General features: G+C 40.0%; 1 protein-coding gene across 47 annotated transcripts in view; it reads left to right on the top strand.

Annotated features, from left to right (window-relative positions):
* Positions 1-27,532, top strand: part of ANK2 (ankyrin 2) — a 574,434-nt gene that overhangs the window by 459,759 nt on the left and 87,143 nt on the right. For 35 of the 47 annotated variants that reach the window (XM_084755448.1, XM_084755450.1, XM_084755414.1 and 32 more), the window contains 8 exons: positions 1,748-1,945; positions 4,407-4,505; positions 4,666-4,764; positions 11,171-11,269; positions 18,235-18,432; positions 21,910-22,008; positions 22,477-22,575; positions 23,954-24,151. In XM_084755448.1, coding sequence (XP_084611574.1) covers positions 1,748-1,945; positions 4,407-4,505; positions 4,666-4,764; positions 11,171-11,269; positions 18,235-18,432; positions 21,910-22,008; positions 22,477-22,575; positions 23,954-24,151 — 1,089 coding nt within the window. The remainder of the gene's footprint in view (positions 1-1,747; positions 1,946-4,406; positions 4,506-4,665; positions 4,765-11,170; positions 11,270-18,234; positions 18,433-21,909; positions 22,009-22,476; positions 22,576-23,953; positions 24,152-27,532) is intronic. The other 12 variants (XM_084755441.1, XM_084755443.1, XM_084755453.1 and 9 more) reach the window with 3 other exon arrangements.

Genomic DNA, 27,532 nt, shown 5'->3' with positions numbered 1-27,532 from the left:
GCTGGAAGAAGAAGCTGAGAGGGGCAGCAGGAAAATGGTAGGAGGACCTGGGTCAGCATCAAGAGGCTGAGTCCCCAAGGAGTGGAGGTAGGGTGGGAGGAGGATCTTTTACAGGCTTCTGCAGTACCAAGAGTAATTCTAGAGAGACCTGAAATGGAGGACAGGAAGGATAGTGAAAATCACTTGCCTGTTTCTTGGCACAGTGGTAGTCCCTAGTCAGAAGTATTTCTGAGGGTGATGCTGACACAAAGGAGTAGAGGTGGGCTATGATGGAAGGCTCAGAAGGATTGTGGGAAATAACGAGGAGACTTGGGTCAGACAAAAATTGATGTGGTGGCCAGTTTCACATATAACCTTCAAGTGGATAAAATGGCATCAGCAAATGATGGAAATTTCAGATGAGTCCTCAAAACTTCCAGTCCAAACATTGTCAATGGCCATGTTTGTTTTATCTTTGACATCGCCTTCACCTCCAGTGTGTACTTTCTTATCGACCTGCTCTTCTTTTCAAAGTCTGCTTAATGGATTTCTAAATATCAAAGCAATGGTTCCTAATGCAGTTCATTTCAGAAACAAATAATATTTTCAGTTCCCTTGAACTCTTCCACCCGCAACCAACCACAATTAAGATTTCATATATTCATTTGTAGCTGTTTCTCATTCTTGAAGTCACCTTTCTTGTTGATGATATTAGGCTGTGGTCCTTTTCTATGCTATTATACAAACACGGTTCCTACTACTTTGAACAGATACTATGATTACCAAAATAGATATTTGATTGACAAACTATATTTGATGGTTCCTGAGTGTTTGTTAAGCACAAACAATAGTACAGTCTTTTTTAATATTTCCTAATTGTGTGAATGTTTTCTTGGTGTTTATTTACCTAGCTTAATAAAAGGGGGGGGGTGCAAATGGCTCAGCAGGTTAAACAGCACTTGTCAGACAAGCCTCTCAAAATCCATGTAAAGGTGGAAGAAGGAGAGAACCAACTTCACCAAATAGGGAGTTGTTTTTACTTAGACTGATCATGAAGAAAGGCTTATCCTGATCTCTTACATTTTACTATTGTCACCTTCACAATTAAGGCAAAAACCATTTGGCGTTATATTGACAATCACAAATGTAGCGTATCCTCAGATTTGAGAGCTATGAGGCCATTGATATAAGGTCTCCTCTGGCTTCATGCTTTTCTAGCATTTATATGTCTTTTCTCTCCTACTTTAAAGTAAGTCTTGTACTATTATTGAAAAAAAAAAAAAGAGTCTCAGAACATTTCCCAAAGCCTGAGCATAAGATAAGGTGAAATTTTTCCTATTGCTTTGACTTGTGCACACACTGTTTCCTCATTTACCAACATACCCCTCTGTTTATATGTAAAGAAATGCAGGAAGAGAGATAATTGAATGTAGTCTGCTGTATTTAGTGTTAGATATAAATGATTTATGCATGAGCCATCACTCCTATATATATCTAGTAATTTTCTCATAATTTGTAAAAATTAGGCTGACTATTATAAAAAGCATGTAATATCATTTGTTAAAGATTATTATTATAAAATTAAATACACTCTTTCCTTCCCCTTTTCCCTAACATAATCTGTTCTACATTCAGATATTAAGGTAGAGTTATTTCTTCTGCTTCCAGCTGTGCTACAGAACAAGATTGACTTTGTCAGGTTCCCCAAATGTGTGAGTCATAAAAACAAAACATGGACTTGTTTTTTTTTCTTTGTTCCAATGTGCAGAACGGGCTGTCTCCGCTTCACATGGCTGCACAGGGGGACCACGTGGAATGTGTGAAGCACCTGCTACAGCACAAGGCGCCTGTTGATGATGTCACCCTGGACTACCTGACAGCCCTTCACGTTGCTGCACATTGTGGTCACTACCGTGTAACCAAACTCCTTCTGGACAAGAGAGCCAACCCAAACGCGAGAGCCCTGGTAAACCTGGCCCAACCCACATTTGCCATCTATAGCCAGAGAAAGCAAAAATCACACTGATTATCCAATGGCACCAACACCAATGCATGGTTGTACATCCACACTTAACATCTGCCAAGCTTCCTGAAAACTGACAGCTTACATCATGTTTCATAGTTTCCTAAGTGATAGTGAGCACAGGTTGATGTAGAACACTCGATTATTTGTCTGAAGCCCATGAATTGCAAACAGTATGAAACTCTGGGATGATGAGAGTTTTACAATAGAAGTTAGATGTTAGGGGAAAAAAAAAGTAACCAGGTGTGGTGGTGTATGCCTTTAATTCCAGAACTTGGAAGGCAGAGGCAGGCAGATCTCTGAGTTCAAGGCTAACCTGGTCTATAGACTGAAATCTGAAATCTAGGACAGCTAATACTAGACAGAAAACAACCCTGTTTGGGGGCAGAGGAACCAAAATTAGTTCTAGGTACCTCTAAATACTTATAGAGTTAGGATACAGATATGAAATTTTTTATCTTTATTAATATTTTAAGGAAATAATTATAAAATGATAAATATATTTGGCTCTATGGAAAGCCTATGATATAAGCTGGAGGAGAGGTCACTTGGACATGATCTTCATGGACTGACTACCCAGCCGTGTTCTGGGTGGTGCTTGTTGTATTATGGCTTTGCAAAGCGTTTTAAAGGAAGCATTCCATGACATGCTCGATTGTAGGAGGCCATCCCCAGAGCAGCTTTATGTCTCCCACAGTCTAATAAGGAATAATCTTTCTTGCTTCACGTCCAGCCTAACCAAGTAGTACAATAGGCAGGTACTAATTTATGCCGTTTGTTTTCTAATTCTCAATCTAAGGGCGCACTGTTTTGTTTTCTTATATGCTTACATGGTTTATGTCAATTAAAATTTACTTCAAACAGTTTTTAGAGTCTAATGTTAAAATAAGTATTGGGCTAGGGTAGTAGGTGAGTAGATAGAACATTCTTCTAGCATGTTCAAAACCTTAGGTTTGATCTCCAGTACCACATAAACCAGGCGTGCCGGCCCATGCCTATAGTCTTAGCATTCAGGAGGTGGAGGCAGGCGAGCAGAAGTTCAAGACCATCCTTAGCAATATAGCAATTTTGAGGCCAGGCTGGGATTAGTGAGATCACCCAATCTCAGAAGCCAATCAAACATTTGATCCTGGGGTAAAGTAATAAAACAATTAAATTATCAAATATTGAACATATTGATTTATTTGAAAAATTTCAGTGGAATCCGCTTATTGCTAATTACTTAGAAAGTGATTATACCCCCAGAGTCATGTCAAAATATGTGAAGACATTAACTTTCTCATAAGTTGAAAGTACTTTTTATTGAATAGCAATGATTATGGAGTATCACAGGTGATTAATTGCATGGATTTTTAATGCCACATGTACATTTTGCTACTTATCTCTGAGTTATGACATAATTTATAAACAGGAGACATGACTCAACCACTGATGTTGATTACTCCACTGTAAAGAATACAAAATCACCAGCCAAGTGAGACTATATAAAAATGTCAAATGATGCTCAGTCCACTGTGGCATTTAAAAGTGTTAACTGGAAAGATAAGTATCACTCTGTAAGGGACTATTATTCAACTAAGAAGATGAATGCATAACAACTTAGTATGGGACTAGGTAAATTTTCATGTGATTTCTCCAATTCCTGAACAGTAACCTGGTTTAAAAAGCTACAAGTGCCTTTCAGAAGCCCCAGTTAACTTTAGCTCTCAGAGGTATCCTCTGGTAGCCATCCCAGAAATTCACCATCTCTTTCTTGAAAGTATCCAGGAATGTAATCATTTCCATGTAAAATAAAATATATCTGGGAACTTAATCGTTTCTTTATGAAAATCAAATGCATCTGATTGGGGTACACGATATAATATAAAATTTAACTTCTCATAAAAATATTGTCAGCATAACGATGCCTGTTGGCCTGATCTGGAACTCTTCCTAAGAAAGTAGTAGAGAAGCCGAAACAGTTTTTATAAAGCTGTCTTACTGCTAGCTTTTTGAAAGTAGAAGAACAATTCTTATGCTCTGAGAAACTGGCCCTTCATCATCAAAATAATAGTTTTACTCATTCCATCTTTTCCTCCATCACCCAACCAGTCAAGACAGCCTAAAACACCTTAGGCCATCTAAAATGAAATTGCTCTCCTAGTTTTTCTTCTCTGGAAGGCAGGCTCACATACTTTTCTCCGCTTTTGTTTCCTCTGTATGCACTCAGAATGACAGAAACAAATTTCATTACTTATATCAAACACACCGCCACTTGCCTTCCCAAAGTTCACCACCTATATAGGAACTGAAGAGATGGTGGCCATGTGATGACGTAACATTATCGCCTGCGATGTGCCAGCATGGAGTTTGCGTGAGAATTGTTTCTGCATGCTTTCAACTAACTCGATTGTCTTTTGCACAGAATGGTTTTACTCCACTGCACATTGCCTGCAAGAAAAACCGCATCAAAGTCATGGAACTGCTGGTGAAATATGGGGCTTCAATTCAAGCTATAACAGAGGTAGAAAAGTGTTTCAGCTTCTCAGCAAACATTTCCTCACTTATGCCCTTCCTCTTCCTCTCACCCATCTTCTGTCCTCTTCACTCGTTTTTATTTATCTGAAGAAGCCCCCAAAGCCCACAGTGCAGAGGAGTAAAACTGCTGTTGCTTTGTTTCGCAGTCTGGCCTCACACCAATACATGTGGCTGCCTTCATGGGCCACTTGAACATTGTCCTCCTCCTACTGCAGAACGGAGCCTCTCCAGATGTCACTAACATTGTGAGTATGGCTTGGGTCAGAATAACCACAGGGAGAAAGAGTGAGAAGAGCGGAGTAGGTATGTGAGAGCGTGTGTGTGTGTGTGTGTGTGTGTGTGTGTGTGTGTGTGTGTGTGTGTGTCGTCGGAGCTCAGTGATGGGCCTCTGGAAACGTTTCGTTTGGAACTTTACTGAATGCAGAGGCCACACGTCAGAAAGCAAAACGGAAGGCCACACGTCAGAAAGCAAAACGGAAGCTAGGCATTGACACAGCTTAGGATTCTGGGTGCGGACAGATTAGAGGTTCATCTAATGTATTTTGTAAATCGAAATTTTTTTTTTTAATTTCCCTAAGGCAGTTATACACATCTTAAATCCCAAGGCCTGTGAAGCTGAGACAGATGGCTTGTGAGTTTGAGCCAGCCTCGACAGCATCCCTCAGACATGCACATACCTCTGGAAGTGAATGGCAGGTTGCAGCCCAGCCTTTAGGGCTCACGCTCATTCGCTTGATTGCATTGTATTCCGGATAATTTTAATTGAAATATGCTCCATACTCAAACTTAGCAAAGCCTAGCCAGATACAGGTCAGCAGTGAAGATAATTGATATATATAAAAGCACCCCCATTATACATACATACACACACACACACACACATATATATATATATATATATGCGCCACTTCCTACTGAGCTTTAACTTCGATTTTATTCATATGAGCAGTAGAGGCTCCTCATGCCTGAAATAGTTGTCAACCATATTCTGAGATGAATGCTGGTGTCTGGGCACCTTTTTTTTCCTGCCAATAAGTACTGGGTGTTCCAGAATTCTCTCTGGTCTAAATTAGGATTTTCACTTGATACATGTATTTCTCTCGCTGTCCTGAACCACCCTTTAAAATCTCTCTTTTCATTGTTTCATGGCAAATTGTCTGGTACAAATTCTCCCCAGGGAAGGAGAACCCACGGTACATGTTCATTCAGAATAGACACTTGCCAGGACCACATAAGATAAAAAAAAAAAAAAAAAAAAATTAAAGCTTATGCAACAGAATGATTCTCCCTACATGAATGTTAGTGGCCATTATTAAAAGGGTCATACTTGTAGCTGTTGCCTGCAGCATGTGCTAATTTGGGGATAGCTCTCCCCATTTAAGTTATGAAATAGAATGCCCAGTTCTCTCTCCTACACGTTCTCCTTCTCTGTATTTTATGTAGTTTTTGAAGGCTGTGGTACTTAGACAGAGTCTATTGGAGGTCTCAATTTATTTGATACACTTTATATTTTTCAAAACTGAGAGCATAAAGTGATTAAAGAATTTCAGGTCTGTATTTATGTTTCCTTTATTATATCATGTTAGCTCCAATGTAATATTACATTACAGTTCTTAATCACCAAGTGCAGGAGTCATTTCCTAATGTGACTTTAGTTTACCTTTCTTTTATTGGGGGGGGGATGCTTAATGAACTCATAGGGCAGTCATTATAGTGGTCGCTTTGTAAGAATGATGACCTGAGTTCCATCCCTGACACCTACATTAAAAGTCCTCTGTGGTTCTGCAATCTCAGTGCTGGCCTTGGGAGACAGATAGGAGGACCCCCACAGCTCATGACCAGCTAGTTTAAATGAACTGGTAAGCTCCAGGTTCTGTGAGAGACCCTGCCTCAAAAAAATAGGGTGAGGAACAACTGAGGAAGTCATCTGAATCCCTAGCCTATATACACACCACACACACACACACACACACACACACACAGAGAGAGAGAGAGAGAGAGAGAGAGAGAGAGAGAGAGAGAGAGAGAGAGAGAGAGAGAGAGATGGACAGACAGAAAGACACATACAGAGAGAAAATAATTCATCTTTTTGCTTTTTATTAATCTTTTGCTCTCATTTCTTATCAAAAGATCAACAGATACAGCTACATATCAGTATCAGTACTGGGAATTATTTTACTCAATATCAAATTCTCTTTTTCCTATAGTATATGGATTTGTCATTTTCTACAATTTTTAGATTTTTGTTTCAGTTCATTTTTTTTAGAAATTGATCCTGAACAGTCTTACACATAGGGCAGTAACTTTCAAGTAAAGCACTCCAGTGGGTTCACTACTTTTGCCATTTTGTTTTGTTTTGTTTTTGTTATTGCTATGTTTGCCACTTTTCTTTTTTTATTAATTTATTCATATTACATCTCAATTGTTACATCCCACAAAAGCAACTTAATGACACAGCTGGAAGCCCTAGGGAAAAAAAAAGAAGTAGAAACACCCAAGAGGAGTTGATGTCTGGAAATAATCAAACTCAGGTTTGAAGTCAATAAATTAGAAACAAAGAGAACAATCCAAAGAATCAACAGAACCAGGAGGTGGTTCTTTGAGAAAATTAACAAGATAGACAATCTGGTAGCCAAACTAACTAAAAGGCAGAGAGACACTATCCAAATCAACACAATCAGAAATGAAAAGGGAGATATAACAATAGACCCTGAAGAAATACAAAGATCCTACTTCAAAGGCATATGGGAAATGGGTCTATTTCTAAGGGAAATGGATGATTTTCTTGATCCATTCCACTTTTCTTACTTGCATTCCTATATCTGTGGATAACAGAAGCAATGGTGGTATGTTATGTTAAAATATCATATTACCACAATGATATATGTAATTGTATTAAATAGGGAGCTTGCCTGAAATTTCTTTCTTTTTTTCCCGCTTTTTGGTTTTTTTTTTTTTGCGACAGGGTCTCTTTACATAGCTCTGGTTGTCCTGGTGCTCACAATGTAGACCAGGCTGGCTTCAAACTCAGAGGTCTGCCTGCCTCTATCTCCTGAGTGCTGGGATTAAAGGCACGCACAACCACATTGGGTTAAATTTCTTTAGGTAGAGATTTTTGTAAATTCTTTAAAAAAAAAAAAGCCAACAAACATCTTAAGCACTTAGGTGACCAACACCAAATAGTTTGCTGATTATTGAATGGGTGGGTAGTCTCCTCAGGCATGGAGAGATTTAGGCTTGCACATAGGTTTCTAGTATCCCGACTGTTTCAGGCTTGGAAAAAATCTTAGATCTGGGGATGGGCTTGTTAACTAACGTTCAGCTCTCACATGGCAGTCATCCCAAATTTCCTCATTGGTTTGGTCTGTTTATCCTCATATTATTTCCCTTTTGCCAACCCCAGACAAGCACCTTGGAAGCACCTGCTAGCCAGCCTTTCACAACAGGATCCTCAGTAGTTTTTTTGTTTTTGTTTTTGTTTTTGTTTTTGTTTTTTTGTATGTTCACTTTATTTTGAAAGCTATACCCTTCAGATAGGAGTTAGGGTAGGTTGCTGGTTAAGACTCCATTTTAATTCCAGATAACGCTGGATTCCTTTGAGTGTAAGTAGATGCAAACTGCTGAGACATGATAAAATAATTACTTGATTGTCTGGAATTAAAATGAAAATGGGCCCCTGACCTTTTTATTTGCTGAATCTAGCAGCCATTCATATAGAGGAACATTACTTTCTCTAGCAGTGTGGTGCCTGTGAACTGTGTGTTCTCAAAGCTATTGGGACGTGGCTACCGGATCCAAAACTCTGCGAGTCGATTACAACAACGCTGTGTGGACACGACTGCCTGCTTGCTGTGACAGTGTCAGTCATGTCCTGGCCTCGGCGCACCCACCCCTGGCACCTCTGTGTGTTGCTGGCATCGTGTTGCATCCTGTCTCTTGTGCTTTGATGCTTTCCAAGCAGATGCAACCCGAGTGGGAGTCGCTGTCGCTGTCTGCTGAGCCAGTTTTGAGGCTGTGAGAGAGAGAGAGAGACATGACTCTTGGAGTTCGCTTTGGACATGAACATACGCATGAACTGGCATCCTCCTGCCACTTGTGTTTTGTCTGAAATTTCACACCAAGCATAAGATGCACCAAGGACTCAGACATTTGCAGATACAATTTTTTTTCTGACAACTTCCTTTCTCAAAAAACTTATATGTAAACTTTACCTGGCCACTTGTGTTATATGATACACCCCTAAAGTGTTCACTGACAACTGCCAGAGTAGAACAGGAAGCATTCAAGGACCCTTGAGAATACAACACAGGGCACTAAGAATTTCTATCTTCTTGTAACCAATTAACGGATTTATGGTTAAGTTCCCACTTTATATTATATTTGATATTTTTTTTTTTTTACCAATCTCTGAAATTAAGTATTTAAAAATAAGGTGATCATGCTGATCTGGAAATGTATGGTTCCAACCGATGAATACAATATTTGCTGACTTTCTTTCCATATAGTTCTGCACAAACAATGGGGACATAAGTGTTAGAGACACAGTTTATAGTAAATGCCTGTTACCCCAAAGTCACTAAATAAGACTTAAACAAGACAATCTTTATAAAGCATGGTGACTAAATGTCAGTATATATGCAATTTGTCTTGGAATATAAACCTCAGTGTCTTCTATTAAATATATATTATATAATATATTTGTCACTCATCAACTTTAAATGTGAAAAGCCAAAAGATAACTTAATATAGGTAAGGTTTTAAAAATATTTAAAAGACTAGTATTAGAAATGACTTCATATTTTGAAACCTTATAAATAAAGTGTGGCTTAAAAATAAACATGTAAATTCAGCATTACATAGAAATTCCTGGGAGTATATTTGACTTAATAATCTGAAAAGAATTTCTTTGCCTTATTGCTACAAACAGCAAAATAGCTAACATTCATCAGACCTAGAAACAAAAATTTGAGTTTTTATCTTCCTGTAATCATAAGACAACAGTCTCATTTATTTAGACACGCATGAATGACAAAAGAAAAAAGCATAAACTCATGTCCAAAGAGGAAAACTCTCATCATGAATATGGAGAGTTACAGAAATCTTAACTAATGGCATTTTATAAAACAACATGTTTCATATACATTTGCTTTATGAGGTAAAAATTTGCTATCAGAAAATAAGGGCACTAAAAGACAAATGAGCTGTCAGTGGAGAAAAGAATATTCAAGGCAAAGGTTTGATGCCTTCTAATCGCATCATATGACACACATTTCTCTTAACCACAAAAGCTGGAGAGATAGCTCAGTGGTTAGGAGCACTGTCTGCTCTTCCAGAGGTCCTGAGTTCAATTCCCAGCAACCACCATATGGTGGCTCACAACCAACTACATTGTGATCTGATGCCCTCTTCTGGTATGGAGGTGTACATGCCAATATACATACATACATACATACATACATACATACATACATACATACATACACACATATACACATATATGTATGTGTTTATATATAATATATAATATATAACATATAATATATAATATATATATAATCAGTGGATGTCTTCATGGGGAGAAAAGTGAGCAGTGAGCAACGAACTCCATGAATTCCACTTTAAAGCTTTTAGATTTTGGAGTACTTTATGCAGAGACTCAAGGCATTACTCACTGGAGTTTTTCAGACACCTACCATGCCAACACAGGCAAGATAAAAGTCAATCTAGTTCATGTGGAATGTGTTTTTCTGTTTGGTTATTGTCAGCTTACCTTCTAGAACAGTTGTGCTGAGTCAACTTGTTTTCTTCTAATATTGTGCTCTAACTATGGGATTATCGGAATGACCGAATCCCTGCCCCCTTCAGCAATAACAGATTTTCCTATGAGAATAATATCTTGTCTCTAACCCCCTTCTTCATTGTCTCCTGAGGAGTCTGTCAGGCCTAGGTATGGCATAGACATCTGAGGACTGACATGATGACCATGTAGCAGACGAAACTGTTAACAGCTACCTCACTCACCTCTTAGTAGCTGTCTGCATCACCATCTATAATCAAATGCGCTCATTAAAACAAGCGCAGTGCCTTCTGGAAAAAGTAGGTTTCTCGTATGAGTAGTTGTAGTCTAATTTCACAGCAAAATGACAAGTCAGACAAAAGATTTTGCTCAGAAGTAAGGTTTGAAGTTTGAAAAGAAAATATGTATGGTATAAGCGATGTGATTTATTTTTGTAATGCGCTGACCATTGACATCTGGAGTTTCTCATTGAAGGGGATGGATAACAGATTTTAGGTTTATAGGATAAAGGATCACATCGTCACCCAAGGCCCATGTAAGTTACACAAGATTGTGAAGCTAATCCACGGGGTATCCTTGGATGGTTGGGTAAGTTCACTAGTTTGTCATTGATGGAAACTATTTATAAACATTTGTCCTTCTAAAGAGAAAGAAGATGCAAACTACATTTTTCTAAACTGGACAATTATGCCTTCTCACACATCACTTATACCCTTGGATAGCTTGCTGAATTTCACCAAAAGGGACATCTTGACTCTGCTGTCCAGAGCAGTGGGTTTATTTATGATTGGGTAATCTGTTTTTTTGTTTTTGTTTTTGTTTTTGTTTTTGTTTTTGTTTTTGTTTTTTGGCAGCGTGGTGAGACAGCACTTCATATGGCGGCCCGGGCCGGGCAGGTGGAAGTGGTCCGTTGTCTCCTGAGGAATGGTGCTCTTGTGGATGCCAGAGCCAGGGTAGGTGCTGGCGCACCAGCATTCTTTTATAGTACATTGAAATTCCACAATGTACATATCAGTTGTCTTTCCATTACTGAGATAAATATGTGAGGAAATAACTGAAAGGGAACAAAGAAGTATTTGGACTGACTGGCCCAATAGATTTGAGACTATGGTTGGATGGTTCTATATTTCTGGGCATGGTATGAGGCTAAATAGCACAGCAAGGCAAAGCCACACTTCACAGTACCTGGAAAGCAAAGAGGGTGCATGCCTTTGCTAGCGCAGTTCTTCCACAGGCCCAAGTCTCTTGGATGGTGATGTTTACACTTAGGGAAAATTTATTCCACACCCCTTAGTTATCTCTGGGAATCCACCCACAAACACACTCAGAAGTGTGCTCTACCAGTCTTCTGGGTGTGTCTCAATCTAGTCAAGTTGACAGGCAACAGGAGGGCATCAAAGTGAGAGCATCGGATCAATAACACGTTAGAAAAAGAAATATTATATAAATGTATGCAGTGGAAATACACTCAAGTTATAGGAACATTTGAATGGAGTGTAGTTATATTTAAGAAATTTTACATACAAGAGGTATATTATAGCATCAACTTCAATGTAAGCAGTCTTCATTCATAGGAAGCACTTCACATTTATTTGTTCTGTACATTTAAGTCTTGCCTGTACTTGATGGCACTATGTATACGAAACCTCATTCCTTACCATCAGAAACAATCAGATTTGCATACTGATTCTTTCCAAGTTACCTAAAAACAAAATGTCTTCAAAGTTCTAATGCTTTCTCTTCACTTGTTTTATATCTTCCTTTTTGTTGTGATGTCTCCTTTTCTCTCTCTGCTCGGCATTTTTATTATTCCTGGATAGTTGGCACTGGAAGGCACCTGATCACACTTGTTTGTCCCTGGGCAGTTCTAAATCCCTCACAGGTTGTTTTTTTTTTTTTTCCTTCCTTAAAAAAAAATCCTCTTTCCTCTGCATTGCAATCTTTCTTTCCTAAAGGTAGCCACACTTCCTAGCCCCTACTGTATCTTCTTTTTTCATGTTCCGTGTTGTCCTGTTAACATTTGAAGTCCACATCACTGGGATTCTCATGGACTACTTAGCCATGACCTCCCTTCCTCCATCTTAGATGAGCTCATTAGAACTTATTTTATCTTCAGCCATACCACTATGACGTAACGAGGAAAATGGCTCTGGACATCAGAATTGTTAAGGTTGTAAGTAATCTAATGCAGGCTACTCGACCTCTGCATCTTTGTTCTTGAAGTATAAGACTTGGATGCAAACTCCCCAAGTCTTCTGCAGGATTCCATAGCATTCTCAGACTCTTCAGAGTTACCACATACGTTTTAATGGTGATTTCCGTGGTCATGGGGGGAATTGACAGTATACAGGCAGCCCTGGTATGACTTTGGTTTGAGATCTCATCTGCCTTTCTATCCTTCACATAAGCACGGTGCGATATATATCATTAAAAATCACCACTGGGTCTGGGGAGATGACTCAGTGGCTGAGAGCATTGGTTGCTCTTACAGAGGACCTGAGTTCGATTCCCAGCACCACAGGCTGGCTCACAGTCACCTGTAACTCCACTTCTCTTTCTGACTTACATGAGCATATGGTACACATACATACATGCGGATAAAGCATGTATACATGTAAAATAAACAAATCTTTAGAAGGAATCATTATAGATATATCATGTTTTTATTTCTTTGGAGATTTAGTTATTCAAGTAGTCTTTGTATGATGTGACTTTTTTCTTGTTTTCATTTAAGTTTGCCTAGATTTCACTGTTTAAGAAATAGCTCTGTTAGTAAAGTTCTTTTCCCAGCATGCTCAAAGCCCTGGGTTCAAACTCCAGCACTGAAATAAAAAGTTCCATGGCCAACCAATTCTTGTTGAGTGACACTCACAAACTTCTCTAATTATGCTAGAAATTGTGATAATGTTCCTGGTAACATTTTGTAATGCACATTTAATAGTAAGATTTTTTCATTTATTTATTTTAAAATAAATCCTATTAATATTCTTAATTAAATTACTATCAAATTAAAATTTGTTGTGTTTAGAAAAGATATTTACTCGTTTCCTCATATGTCAGACAGTTTTTGTATTTTGATTTGATCCATTATTATAGGCACACTGCTCTAGTTTGTTGTCTATTGGTGTGATAAACACCATGACTAAGAACTTGGAGAGAAAAAGAGTTTATTTCATCTTAAACTTTCAGGTCACAATCATTGAGGGAAGAAGTCAGGGCAGGAACCTAGAAGCAGGGGTTTATACAGAGCATGGAGAAAAACTGCTTACTGGAACCTCCCTCTGACTTGTGCTCAGCCTGCTTTCTTAGACCACCCAGGACCACTGCCATGGGTGGCCCCGCTCAAAGTGGCCTGGGCTCTCCCGTATCAGTCAACAATCAAGAAAACACCCCATAGATGAGCCCATAGGCCAGTAGTCCTCCAGCTGAGACCCCGCCCCCCCCCCTAGATAACTCTGACTGTGTCAACTTGACAGCCGAAGCTAACTAGCTAGGAGATGAACATCTTTGGATGCAGTCTGGAACTCCACACTTACAGGACTAGTTGGAGCCTCCTTCCTGTGGAATTCTGTGGTGTTCACTAAACATTTTATGTATTTGGCATGAAGGTTTCATCTTTTTTTCTCTCCTTTGCAGTCACATTTACTCTTCATAAAGAAACAGCTACTTCTTTCTATTTTTCAATATAAGTTTCACCTGCTATTATTTCTTCTTCTTTTCAGTCTTTACCATTTATATTCCCAGATGCACTTGAGATCCCTTAGCATAACATCTCTCTATTATGAACAAGGTCCCTGCTCTCCAAATGCTACTTTGTGTAGTAGCCACAATGTACCTTCTTCATTGCAGGCTGGGGCACTTTCCTGCATACCTAACAAGTTCCCAGTCCATGCCAACGACTCCTATCTCAAGATATACTACTGTGATATTTATAGCAATTTAGAGCCAGGATTTCCCTTTTATGCCTTGTTTTCAGGTGCATTTGGGCCATGAGATTTTGGCCTTTGTTTAACCTAATCCCTTAGTGTTTTCCTAGAAACTTGCAATTTCATTAACATTTGCTTAATGTTATATGACTCATAAAACATTTTCACACAAGTTATTTTATGTTCAGTGAGCCTTGTATGGAAGGGTAGTTTAGTGTCCTAAAATTCAAGATTTCACTGATGAACTGTGGGCTCAGAATTGGAGTAAAAGGAATTTCTCCCGTGGCCCTGAGACTTTTCTTCTAACTGGCTCTGCAGGGAGACAGTAATTCCTCCCCCAGTGAAGTCCCACGGACTGGCATGTGGCTTGCAGAAGGAAGCCAGCAAGCTGTCATGATCTTAGGCTCTCATTTCTGAGTGCAGATCTATCCCTGTTTTCTAGCTCTCCTTCTGCCCCCACACCAAGAAAAAGAGTGGTTTCTAGTCATATTCTACCCCAGAGCCTGGGATCAATCCTGGTCCCGGCTTATGGCACAATCTATTTAGGGGTTGGAATGCAATGAATGACATCTCATATAGAGCAGTAAGAACTCTGAGATGTCTACCTCCACCAAAAAAAAAAAAAAAAAAAAAAAAAAAAGAAGCACGGCTCTCAGAAGAGAGTGATCAGGCACTGGGCAGGAAAACAAGCAAATATGGATGGTTCTACCCCCTAGACACATACACACGGAAATTTCCCTTCTTATTCTAATACCACTATTTTGGTACTTATCCCTTCTGGAAGAGGAAATGTCTTCAAATTCTAGTCATTAACTACACTGGGCGCATGTGCAAGAGCTCCTAGTTGTCTGTAGTTCACTATGTAGACTTTTGAAGTAGTATGCCATTGTCATTTAGCCAAAGGCTACAGAAAATCCTTCTGTACCCACTTAAAGATTAAAGGATTTTCTTAGCGGAGTTTATGTTTTCTTTTCCACTTTCAGATGGGAATATACCAAACTACTTTAATAGTAGGGGAGACATTTATTAACTTTTATGTATACAAGCAATCAACCAATCGTGTTTTCCCTACTTTCAATATATAACCAAAGGAAATACATGTGATCACAATAATGTTTTTACTTTTATAAGTGAAAGCTTTGGCTGAAGTTGGAGCTCATTGCTAGGGCACCCAAATAGACCAGCAAGGCAGTGCCCAGCACCATCCCCCCAAAAGAACAGAAGCACAGGTAGCACGTTCTTGTCAGCCCAGAGCATGAGACATACGTTCCCAGACCGATTGGCAGGCAGAGCAACAGAGCATCACTTCATTCGTCCCTCGGTGAGCCATGTGTTGGCCTTGGCCCTTCCCCTCAGGCAGACCCTCTTTGCCATTGTCTTCAGTAGATTTAAGTCAGAAGCCCACCAAGGTCTGCCTCCTGGGATCCGTCTTGTTTAGAGACTTGTTCTGTTGGCACAGTTGTGGGCCTGGCCTTTGCCTTTGGGTCTGAGCAATGGCAGGACCCCTGGGCTTAAGCTAATTTGAAATGTAGCTGCAAAATTTTTGCTCAGCTGCCAATAGATCTGGGTTTTTGGACCATTAGTAGCTTTAAAACCTTGACCCAGCTGTTCTTTCTGTCTTTTTGGAAAAAGTTGGGACTCAGCAAGTCTCCCTGATTTTGGTTGCCTAGGAGCAAAATAAACAGCAAGCATCCGTAGTGAGGCAGGGACCACGTACTTCCTGTCTAGGCCATGGCCTAGTCATTTGTGCTTTGTGAGAAGGAAAGCCTTGCATTGGAAAGGGTCAGGGGACCATGATTCCTCGTGACTTTGCCCATTCTTGAGAGTCTGATCCACCCCCTTCCCCACCTCTTCTTTGACTTGGTTTCCATTAACTTTAGCCTGGGTCAACAGATACAAGTTTTGCAGCTCTAGAAACAAATAATTGCTCAAACCTAAAAAAATCCCTCTATACCCACTTAAAGATCAAAAGATTTCCTTAGCAGAATTTATGTTTTCTTTTCTACTTTCCGATGGGAATATATCAAGCTACTTTCAAAGTAGGGGAGACATTTATTAACTTTTATGTAAACAAGCAATCATTCAATCAAACACATACTTTACTCCTCTGGGGTCTGAGAGCCAGGAAAGTATAGTTAATCATTTAACCATGTCCCAGTAACCACTACCAGGTCCAGGTTGTTTGTTGACTAGAGATCCAAAGGTCACCATCACCCCAATCTTCCCCTGCTCTCCAACACCCATGATTGTCCCATACACACAAAATTTAATTACCTAAAAACTTAATCTGCATTTGAGTGTATCGGTTTCTCTGGCCACCTCATTGGGCTGTCCCAGCAGAGGCCTCAGAGAGAACCCAGCTGCAGTCACCAAAGCTTCTCTCAGGGTCCTGACGTGACACTGGTTGCTTTGCTCACCTCTTACTCATTTCTGTTCTGTTCACTCCTGTCAAAAATCATCTTGTTCTGGTCATTTCCTTCATGGTCATTTTACTGTGTCTATCTTTAGTGTCTGTTTTTATAGCTTAATGACCTTGGGCAGTCTTTGAGACCTCATTGCGTTCTTGTTCACTTCATCTGGAAAAAAAACTGTTCAGTGACACATTCTCCTTGGCTTTCTTTTGGTACCTATTGTAGGACAAGTCATATATGCATCTTACATGAAAGAAAGTTGTGAATTGTAGATTTGTATATAACTCCAAGTCTATTGGTAAAATAATTGCATTGCTATTGCTTATTAATTTCTCCTACTTTGAAATTCATATGATGCTATTTCATTTCGTCCTATAGACCTAAAAAATACTGTTAAAGTATTATATTTATTTGAACAGATTTATTATAATTTTTTTTCTTCATTCACCTTTCTCCCTGGCCAACTTGCTCTTCCCCACTTTTATGATAACTTACCCAGGGGAAGATTATAAAGACACACCTCTTTGCATCCCTAGGGGTACACTCAATTTTATTTTTATAAGAGACTGTGGTTCTTTTTCCAGTTCTTTTAACCTCGAGGACATTATTCATGACTATAAGTTGGAGTCAGGTGGTCTCGTGAGCCTTGCTGAATATGTCCTTCCTGCCTCTTCTCCTCAGCTCCATCCTCTGTGTTTCTAGACAAAAAAAACACTTGGCAGAGAGTGCACTCTCTCTTCTTTTTGCCAGAGTTCCATTTCATCTTTGAAGTCCTGGATGTGCTTCGCAGGCCCATCTGCAAAGCTTTGTGGAACAGCATCTCTTTAAATCATATTACAATGCAGTCTTTATCCGCAGTTCTCCGGGAACAAAATGGCCAGCATTTGTGTCCTTGGCTCAGAGGGAAGTGGAAATAGCATTTTCCAGGTTCCTTGGGTCTTTTCTCTTGATCCAGTTCCCAGAATGAATCACGCCTCTTGGGGAAAGCTCTTGGAGGAGAATCTAGGTCTTAGGATTTCTGGACTCGCTTTCTTTCTCCTTCAAAATCACAAGTTCTCCTGTTAAGTAACCATAAGAGAGGGTTGAAGACATAAGGAGTTAGGAGATGGTTTTGTGTGTTCACCAAACAATTACCAAATTTATGAATGTACACACTTGCTTTTTTAACGGTCTAATGGAAGGGCTTAGTGGTGAAGAGGACCTGCTGTCTTTGCACAAGACTGGAGTTTGGTTTCCACATCCACATAACAGCTCACATCGGGCTATAACTCCAGTTCTGGGGTCTCTGATGTCTCTTCTGGCTTCCATGGCAACTGTACATGCAGGGTGCACTGCCATACATGCTCTCATACACATAAACAGATGTATACAATCTTTTAAAAATGTTAAGAGAAATTTTTGTGATCAAATCGATTACTTCTATAACAAATACAAATAAAGCCATGGCAGAGTGATAACAGTTTGGTTTTGAGTGGAAGTTCCCAGAGACTGGAGGAAGAAGATACAAGTGTTTGAGAAGCACGCGTTACTAGTTAGGTTGGGTTTGGCAGGACCTAACTGACCACTTGCCTTGAGTTGCAGGAGGAACAGACGCCTTTACATATTGCCTCCCGCCTGGGTAAGACAGAAATTGTCCAGCTGCTTCTACAACACATGGCTCACCCAGACGCAGCCACGACAAATGGGTACACACCACTGCACATCTCAGCTCGGGAAGGACAGGTCGATGTGGCCTCTGTCCTCCTGGAAGCCGGAGCAGCTCACTCCTTGGCTACCAAGGTAAGGGGGATGAGTAAGAGAAGGCAAGTGCCAAGTCAAGCTTTTGCTCAACTGCAGAAGAGCTTCGGGGAGGGAAAACTTCTGTCAGGCCTCTGGCTTGTTTCTTTCTCTGAGTACTTTAGGCTACAGTCTAAATGATGAGAGGGGATTGCAAAATTTTACAGAGCATCTTCAAGGAAGATCCCTGTATTCCCATTTTCTAATTAATGTTCTGGTTGCATCTGGTATAGATATCCAGAAATGTAATTATCACGATATCATTACCACAAAGCAAAGTCTACTTTTTATTTCCTTTCTACTATAAAATATATCCTTTAGAGAAAAAAAAAAAAGAAGGGAGAATTCCCAAATATGTTGAACTGCCATCACTAATGTGGTAGAAAATACTGCATTAGAACAGTAGTACTATTTCCTGGGTGACAGCTCCCCTGGCTCCATCCTGCTGCTCCCAATGCTAACCCCATCACGTGGCTTCTTGTCTCCTTTGTAGTGTCTGACTGCGTCAGTTGCTTTTTGTTGCTAAGATAAAATATCATGACCAAAAGCAGCTTATATAAGAGAGATTGTTTTGCAGCTTATGAATCCAGAAAGTAGATGTTCATAACAGTGTCAGGGATGGCATGGCAACGGGTGGCTGCACATCATCAGCTCACTGGGAAGCTTTGAAAGAATGGGGAGTAAGGCAAGACTGAACCTAAAGGTTCCATAACTCTGCCAAAGATTTCCCTCAACTGGGGATCAAGTGTTCAGATACCTGGGTCAATGAGGGACACTTACTCAAACCACTACACCGACCTTTACCAGGCTCAGGTGCCCTACAGTGACTAAACAGTTCAGGAGTTATACTAACACCGAACAAAGTCTATACTATCCCAAATCCGATGTTCAAGGTTCCATGGTGGTACAGGGCAACTCTCCCTTTCTCTTGGATATTTTCCACTAGAAATTCACTACATGGAAGCAAGTTACAATAACACATGAACATGCCCAAAGAGCTGGAGCAAATTACATTGAGCTAGTGCAAAAGAAAAACAAGGCAAGTAGAACCCTAGAATACATGAGCTTGTCTCCGGGCAAAGAACCCCATCTCCCCCACCCCCACCCCCTGACACACAGTAGCAGTTCAGATTAATTAAAATGCCATTAAAAAAAATCTGGCTTTCAGTAAGTGAGAGTAAATACTGTGCCTGGAGGGGCCAGGGAGGAAGTTACCAAGTCTGGATGAAGTAATGGTGTGGCCTCTGAGTCCTCAGAAGTGAGAGCAGCCTCACCCCCCCCCCCACCCCCAGTTCCTGTCAGCACAGGCATGCTGCATCAAAAATGTTCTGACACAGAGCTGGATAGATAGGGCTACAGTGGAGAGCGCTCGCTGCTCCTACATAGACCCTGGCTCTCACAAAGCAATGTACAGCCATCTGTAACTCTGTTTCCGGGACCGCCCTCTACTGGTCTCCAAAGGTGCTGCATAGTCCTACATTCAGGCACACATTCTTATACATAAAATAAAAATACATTTATCTTCTAAAATGTTCTGACGTAGGAAGCTGATGCATTTTTAAATTGTTACATCTGGAAAGATGAATGCACTTTAAAATTTTCTTCAGAAAGAAAAACAGATACAAATGTAATTTTGCTTATTTTATTAAAAATAAAAATAAATGTCTTTCTATTAAAAAAAAGAAAGAAAGAAAGAAAGAAAGAAAAACTCAGAACTTAGACACAGAGCAACAAACATACAATGATGATGGTAACCCAAGAGGTTTGGCAGCCATCGCAATTGATGAGGATCCAAAGAAATAGAATTAATACATTTAAAAGTAAAGGACTAGAAAGTAGTCACCTGTCATTCAAAGATTTTTAAGATTGAAAAAAAAAAACCAATTCCATAGTACAGTAGGGTAATAAAATAGAAACAATTGCTAAACAGAATAATTTAGCAACCGAGGTGGACTGAATGCTGGGTGACTCATTGTCATTAAAGCCACTTAAGTGTTTATAAATACCAGAGGGAGATGAAGCTCTGATGAGAGTCCCATGGAAAAAAGTGACCCTGTGAGTCAAGAGGTGCCTTCTAGCCCTGGGCATTCTGCAGTGAAAATGCCAGGCAGTTTTATTTAATAAAGATTTCCAAAGTGTGCAAAGGAGTTGGCACAACCTCAACTGGACTGTAAGGTTATTTTTTCCTCTTCCTCCACATGAGGTTGTGTCTGAGAAATCTAGTTTATCCCAAGCAAGCACCTTCTAACCCTTGTGTATGTGGAGTACAGGGAGCAGAGCCTCGACAGCGAGTGAACTTCTGTGGAAAAGAATGAAATGATTCCTACATTTGTCTCGCACAGGAAAAAAGCCAGAAGATTCACTCTCTTCCAAGAACTTCCTAAGACCAAATGTTTATGTTTTTTAAATAGAAATTAAAATGTCATTTTAATTAACAATAATTGATCTGGTGACACCATGAAGGCAGTATTGGTTCTTGGGAGATGTTCTGTGCTTTTGATGGGGACTTAAACCCAGTGAAGAAGTAAGTGTCAGCTGGGTTTATTTTCTGCGCCCAGTTAGTGTTAGAATCTTCTAACTCCCACTGTTGTTCCAGAAAGGCATGTGCTGCAGCATTTGTCCAGGAGGGTGGGCTAACATCACAGTGCAGGAGCTGTGCCACCTGGAGGTTTCAGGGCTGGGACTCACATTATTTATAGAATGCTGCTCATTAAAGTACTGCTGTTGGCTAGGTTCACGGGACATTAGTATATGCTCATAAAATGTGTAGGGCAAGCATCTTTTAGAAGCATATTGTTAGCTTCAGTGTGGCTAACTATTTAGAGTTAGTCAGCCAGTGGCACGCCAGGACAATGGATTTGACTTAGAGGGATTGGTTTTTGGAGAGCAATGTCTTCTGGGAAAAGAGGACAAAGATTAGTGTGTAAAAAATGTTTTTAATAGGATATGTTTTTATTCTGTAGATCATTTTATCTGGCCAGTTTTGGAGAAAACACATCAGCTGAATTGAATGATTGATTTCTTTTTAGCCCAAGCTTCCTAAATATTATAAACAAATTTTGGAATTAAAAGTATTATGAAAGGGCTATATGAAATCGAAGGCAGCTGTTCACTTGGTCGCACTCATGTTAGAGGCAAGACGAAAGGCATGCTTTTTGGTGCTTTTCTTTCTGTTCACAAATCAGAGCTGTTTACTGACATCAGTGGAGATTATGAGCCTCGGGTCTGTTAATAACAAGCTCCAGTCTCCAAGCGTTCTGATACATTTTCTTGCCGTTTGCTCCATCAAGCCCCACAAAGCTCCTTCCAGGTCTGGTTAAATGCTATTCCTAACCCTATAACTATAGGTGGGTTTCACGCCACCATTTTTCACAAATGGAAAACCAACAGTGTTTGCTTTGTGGGTCAACAGAAATTTTGTAAGTAATTGAGGGGGGGGGAACCCCCACCTAATTTTCACTTTTCTTTGTTGCACTATAGAAAGGTTTCACTCCCCTGCATGTAGCAGCCAAGTATGGAAGCCTAGATGTGGCAAAACTTCTCTTGCAACGCCGCGCAGCTGCAGACTCAGCAGGGAAGGTAAGTGATTTCTATAGTATATTTTCATCATTGGACTGTGTTGTCTCATTCTTATCACTCACCAGAAATAAAGATTAATGTACGAGGCAAAAGTACACCAAATACCCATGTTCAAAGTATACATACCCCTTATCTTCCTTGTGCACTGCAACTTAGAGGTTTTTTTTTTTGCATGCCTCAAATATGTATTCTTATCCTAAAGTTCCCACAGCATCTCTATGTTAAGAATCATTATGATGTACACAGAAATTTAGATTTATTTGTTGGAACCAGAAAGCTGCCCTTTGCTAATTTTCAGCGCAAACGTTTTCATTTTGAGTTGTGTTTCTAATATGAAAATTACCTTTCTATTGACCATATTAATTAATTAACATGTAGTTAATTGATAGCACCCCCCATGCATCCTGGTAGCTTCAGAGTAGCTGACACTAATGTATTAACGCTGAGATTCAAACACCACCTTTACAGAATGGCCTTACCCCGCTCCATGTTGCTGCTCATTATGACAACCAGAAGGTGGCGCTGCTGCTGCTGGAGAAGGGTGCTTCCCCTCACGCCACTGCCAAGGTGAGGACCACAGCCTAGGAGTGCTAAGCGCCATGTAGCTGTCATCCCAGTATCCGTGGGCCTTGCGTTCAAATACTGCCATGAAACAGTAATAATAACTGTTTCTACCAATTGCTCTGTCTAAGACCCTCCTTTTTTTTTTCTTTTGCAATCTTTAGAGTCAGCAGTTATCAACTGGGAGTGTGTATCGTGTGTATCGGCTTGTGGAGATTATTCTTGTTACTAGCAGTCAGTGTTTTAGGCACTGAGAGATGTAACCTGATAAAGGCCCTATAGGTTTTTCCTTCCTGCTTATAATACATAACCTTTCATGCCTTCGTTCCTTCTAACATCAAGCTTTTCACTCAGCTCCTGTAAAGAGTCTCTTGTTTCTTTGCCTTTTAAATGTTCATGCGGGTCAACTGCATTGTTGATACTTTTAAGTGGGTCTCAAAACTACCGACACTGTCTTGGTGTGTATCTATCATCTACAGCTTATGCTGTTTCCGAATGTGTTTATATTTAAAAAACAAAACAAAACAAAACATGATTGCCACAACCTTCAGTCACTCATTTAAAAATATATTCAAAGATCATATTTTAAAATGTTTACCATGATTGCAAAACAGTCCTATTACATTAAGCTCCTAACAGCACAAATCTTATCCACCTCTGTGTTTCTTCAGACATCACAGAACCCAGCTTATTCTAGGCCTTCATTAGCATTTGCTCAAGGAGTGGAAAAAATACTCCAGTTAGAGCCATTTGAGGACAAGTATTGTAGCAATACCATAGACTTACTCAAATTGATTCTGGGCGGTCAAAGTAATATCTGATGTGTAGAATTCAGTGGTGGGAAACTGCATGACCCAGGAGCATTATGGGTAGATCATAGTCAGCTCAGAACCGGTCATCTTTCAGGGAGAGAGGACTAGAATGGCCAAAGGGTCAGGAATAACTGAAGGAATGGGATACTTATCCTGGACTAGAGAAGAGTCTAGATGAGTCTCCAGACACAGGCGACCCCTCCACCAGGTGTTGAAAGGCTATAGCCCACAGCAGCTGTACTTTCTTTTCCTGTTCTGGAGAGAACCCAACTATGAAGAGACTTTCAGATTTGATGCTTTTGTGTCTGTATCTGTTCCACAGTATAATGGGGCGGGGGGGATCTTTTGTCTTTGGTTGCAAAGACTGGGTATGGTTAGATGAAAACATTTTGTGACTAAGAGTTTGAATTAACTGTCAGCTTACATTTATCTTTCCTGGCCTGGTTATACTTTATTATTTCCATTGGAGATGAATATTTGAACACTTTCTGTGTGTTCTCTCTGTGTGTGATGCGTATGTGCATGTGTGTGTCATATCTATCTTTTTTTTTATTTGTTTGTTTCTGCTGTAGAATGGCTACACTCCTTTACACATTGCTGCCAAGAAGAATCAAATGCAGATAGCTTCCACACTACTGAACTACGGAGCCGAGACTAACACTGTGACAAAGCAAGGGGTCACTCCACTGCATCTGGCCTCACAAGAGGGGCACACAGATATGGTCACCTTACTTCTGGAAAAAGGAGCCAATATTCACATGTCAACCAAGGTATTCTTCTAGAATCTGGCCTCAATCAAGTCTAACTAGGGAAATTTAAATAGAAACTAAGCAAAGATTGTTTGGAAAAATGGTGTGTGTGTGTGTGTGTATGGTGTGTGTATGTGTGTATGTGTGTGTGTGTGTGTGTGTGTGTGTGTGTGTGTGTGTGTAAAGGAAACATGGCTATGCTTAAAAAAAAAACAAAAAAACCCAAGATACAAGAAAGGCAAACTTATGAAAGCTAGAGGGCGCTCCCAATTTCTCCCACAGATCCACTTCCCATAGGCCTACACTGTGGGCCTTTACTTGACTGTGAGAAGTCAAATTAGTTTATCTCTTTGTGCAGCCCTGCTTTCTCAGCATCTCTGTGTGGTATGAGCATCTCAAGAGGCTTGCCCACTGTCTTAACTGGAGTTAAGACTACTACATTTCCAGGAGTCACACAATGGCCTAGTTCTGCTGGTTTAATTGCAAATTGTAGTAAGGAAGCAGCTGGGGAGCAAGGGACAGAGACAAACAAAAGAGTGGTTCCAACTGGAACCTCTTTAACAGGTGAATCTGAGATAGTAGGTACACATCTACCACCCAAGACAAACAAGAAAGTCCCCTCTAAGTTGTGGCCTAAGAACTTAGTGAAATACAGATTTTAAAGCCACCTTCAGCCTACCTTAGGTAGTGGTTCTGGTTAGAAATCTTTTTTTTTTTTTAGAGAAAACTGCACAGTAATTTTTTTCTCTATAGTGAATAGCTTTTGTAGATGGCCATATTAATTTTAATAGTCAAGGATATAAGGGTATTCAAAAATGAACATATATGGCTACAACAGATGATATATATGTATCAACCTGGAGCCAGCTGCTAAGAAACTGAGTATCACAGTCTGTGCTTATTAATTCACCATTTGACTCTCTTGGTGCTTTTTGTGCCATGGGACTGGGTGAGATAAAAAACTAAGCTTCTTGTGATTTTCCACAGATGCAACGCTTTCAGTGTGTGACTGAAGAATTACCCAGTACTTTTGGAATACCTGGTACAAATTGGCTTACCTGAACTTACAGGGCCATATAACATGAACTCTTTAGAAGAGCCATGATACAGATAGTGTGTCCCCAGTGTATCTAGTGGTCTGATCTCTGTCTTTATTGCTCAGAAGTGTCCCAATGCATCCCTCATCTTTGTGTCCAAAGCCCTGTTCATCAAAAGTCCTCCCAGATCCTTGACGTGTAATGGTTTAGTCTTTTGCTATGACAGAATACTTTAGATTTGGAATTTCCTAGACAATAAGAGGAGTTTGGATTGGTTTGTGGATCTGGAGGCTGAGGAGTCCAACAGGATGATGCTGGCACCTCTTAGGCATGTGAAAAGGGTTTTCTTATTACAAAATGACATGGAAGAGAGCATCACAAATGAAGAGTGGGAGCTTCACCCTCATGAGCTCTCACCCAGAGATCCCAACTGCACATAGCATCAATATGTAAATTTGGAGACTTAGTTTTGCCTTGAAAGTTTGGCAGGCACGCATAAATCACAGCGTGGAGCTGGTATGTTCTTCCCAGACTTGCATTTTAATAAGAACGAACACAAAACCTAACCATGAAAGTCAATATCATCCAGACAGTAGGGGAAGTCTGGACCACATTTAAATCTCGCCATTGAGGTGATCATTTGCCCAGGTGTGGAAGTCCTGATATTGAGATACAAAATATTTTTGTTTACTATCTGTGTATAAAGGAGGGGTATTCAACTTTTTACTGTCTGCTAAAAACATACTTATTTAAAAATAATCCACAGAAACTTTTTTTAACATTAAGAACCATCTTGAGTAAATTACAATCTCTTATATATAATATTTTATTGATTCTTTGAGAATGTCATACAATGTATTTTGTTCATATTTGTTTCTCATCCTTCCCCGATATATTCCCCTGCTTCTGCCTATCCTTCTTAACCTCATATTTTCTTCTTAAAAAAAAAAACCATGGAGTACAATTTGTGCTACCCATATATACTATTGGGTGTGGAACCATCCACTGTGGCAATTGATTGACCAGTGGTCATATCCAAAAAAGGAAACTGAATCACCCATCCACAGAAGAGATAAGGCCTTGTCATCAAGTTCTGATGGTCAATCAAGATAAATAGTCTGTATTGTTTAGGGTGTCTCCTGATCAACTCTGTCCAACAACTCAAGGAGAAATACTTTGAAACTGATCACACAATGTGTCTGATGCTGTAATGCTTAACTTCTAAATATATAGAGTGAATTCACTCTGCTCTCCTTGACAATATCCTTTTCAAAATATTACTTGACTTCAAAGAGTGTAAGCAGCCAAATAGCAAATCTTTAAGGAGTTTTTTGACTTGTACACTCAGCAATGAAGAGCATTGTTCAGTTTTGGAGGATCCTGACTTTGAGGCCAGCTTTGGCTACATGGTGACAACTCTACCTCAAGGGGAAAAAAAACCAACTGGAGGGGGGGGGAAATTCTAATGAGTTTTGCTAATATTCAGATTATGCTTTGTCTTAATATTACAATTTTATGCTGTAGGGTTAAATAATATTTCTTTATAAGTGACAGAATTTTAATGCAAAAAAAAAAAAAGGTTTCTTTCTCAGGCTGATGTTTTATGAAACTCAAAGTTGAGCCAAGCTAGCTCAAGAATTAGCAAGCACCAAGCCTTGGAATGAAAGCTTCCTGCGATGTCATAGAATGTTTTCTTCTCTATATGTGCCACTCATTTTTTTGTTTTTATTCTTTAAACCTTGTATTGGTTCTTTGTGAATATCACATCATGTACCCCGATCCCATTCATCTCTCTCTCCCTCCCCTCACACTTGCTTTCTACCCTTGCAGCCTCCTCTCCTCCAATAGGGGGAAAATAATCTCAGTGTGGAAGCTGTAGTGTGTCCCGCATTGTACCATTTTGTCCACACTTCTTTGCTTGCAAATGTTCATTGCAATGACTCATTGGTCTGGTGTGAGGCCTTTGGCTTCTGCTACTCTAGCGACGCTGGAAACTCACTGGGACTTCTCTAAGATATCTTGCTATTGTCCTGTGTAATGGAGATCCTGTAGTTTTGTATCTGTAGGACCACCCCCTTCATGCACTCCAGCAGTTCATCTCTTGGGAAGATGTTGGGGTAGGCCAATTCAAAGCCCTGTATCTGGGCCTGAGAGGTGCCTGAACTGGTCAGCATGCTGACTCTCCTACTATAATGCTCTGAGGTCTGGTTCACCAGCAAGCCCTGCAGCCAGGACCAGCTCTACCCCATACCCAGATGAGAGACAGGGCCCACTCTCCCCTGAGTGTTGCAGCTGGTGAGGGACATGCCGGTTCTTCTACTCTCATGACCTTGGGGCCAGCTCTCCTGCCTGCTATATAGATGGT

This window comes from Acomys minous (genome assembly GCF_964271855.1).
Source record: "Acomys minous genome assembly, chromosome: 14".
Taxonomy (NCBI): Eukaryota; Metazoa; Chordata; class Mammalia; order Rodentia; family Muridae; genus Acomys; species Acomys minous.
The sequence above is the reverse complement of the archived record's forward strand: the minus strand, read 5'-3'. Positions and strand labels throughout refer to the sequence as shown.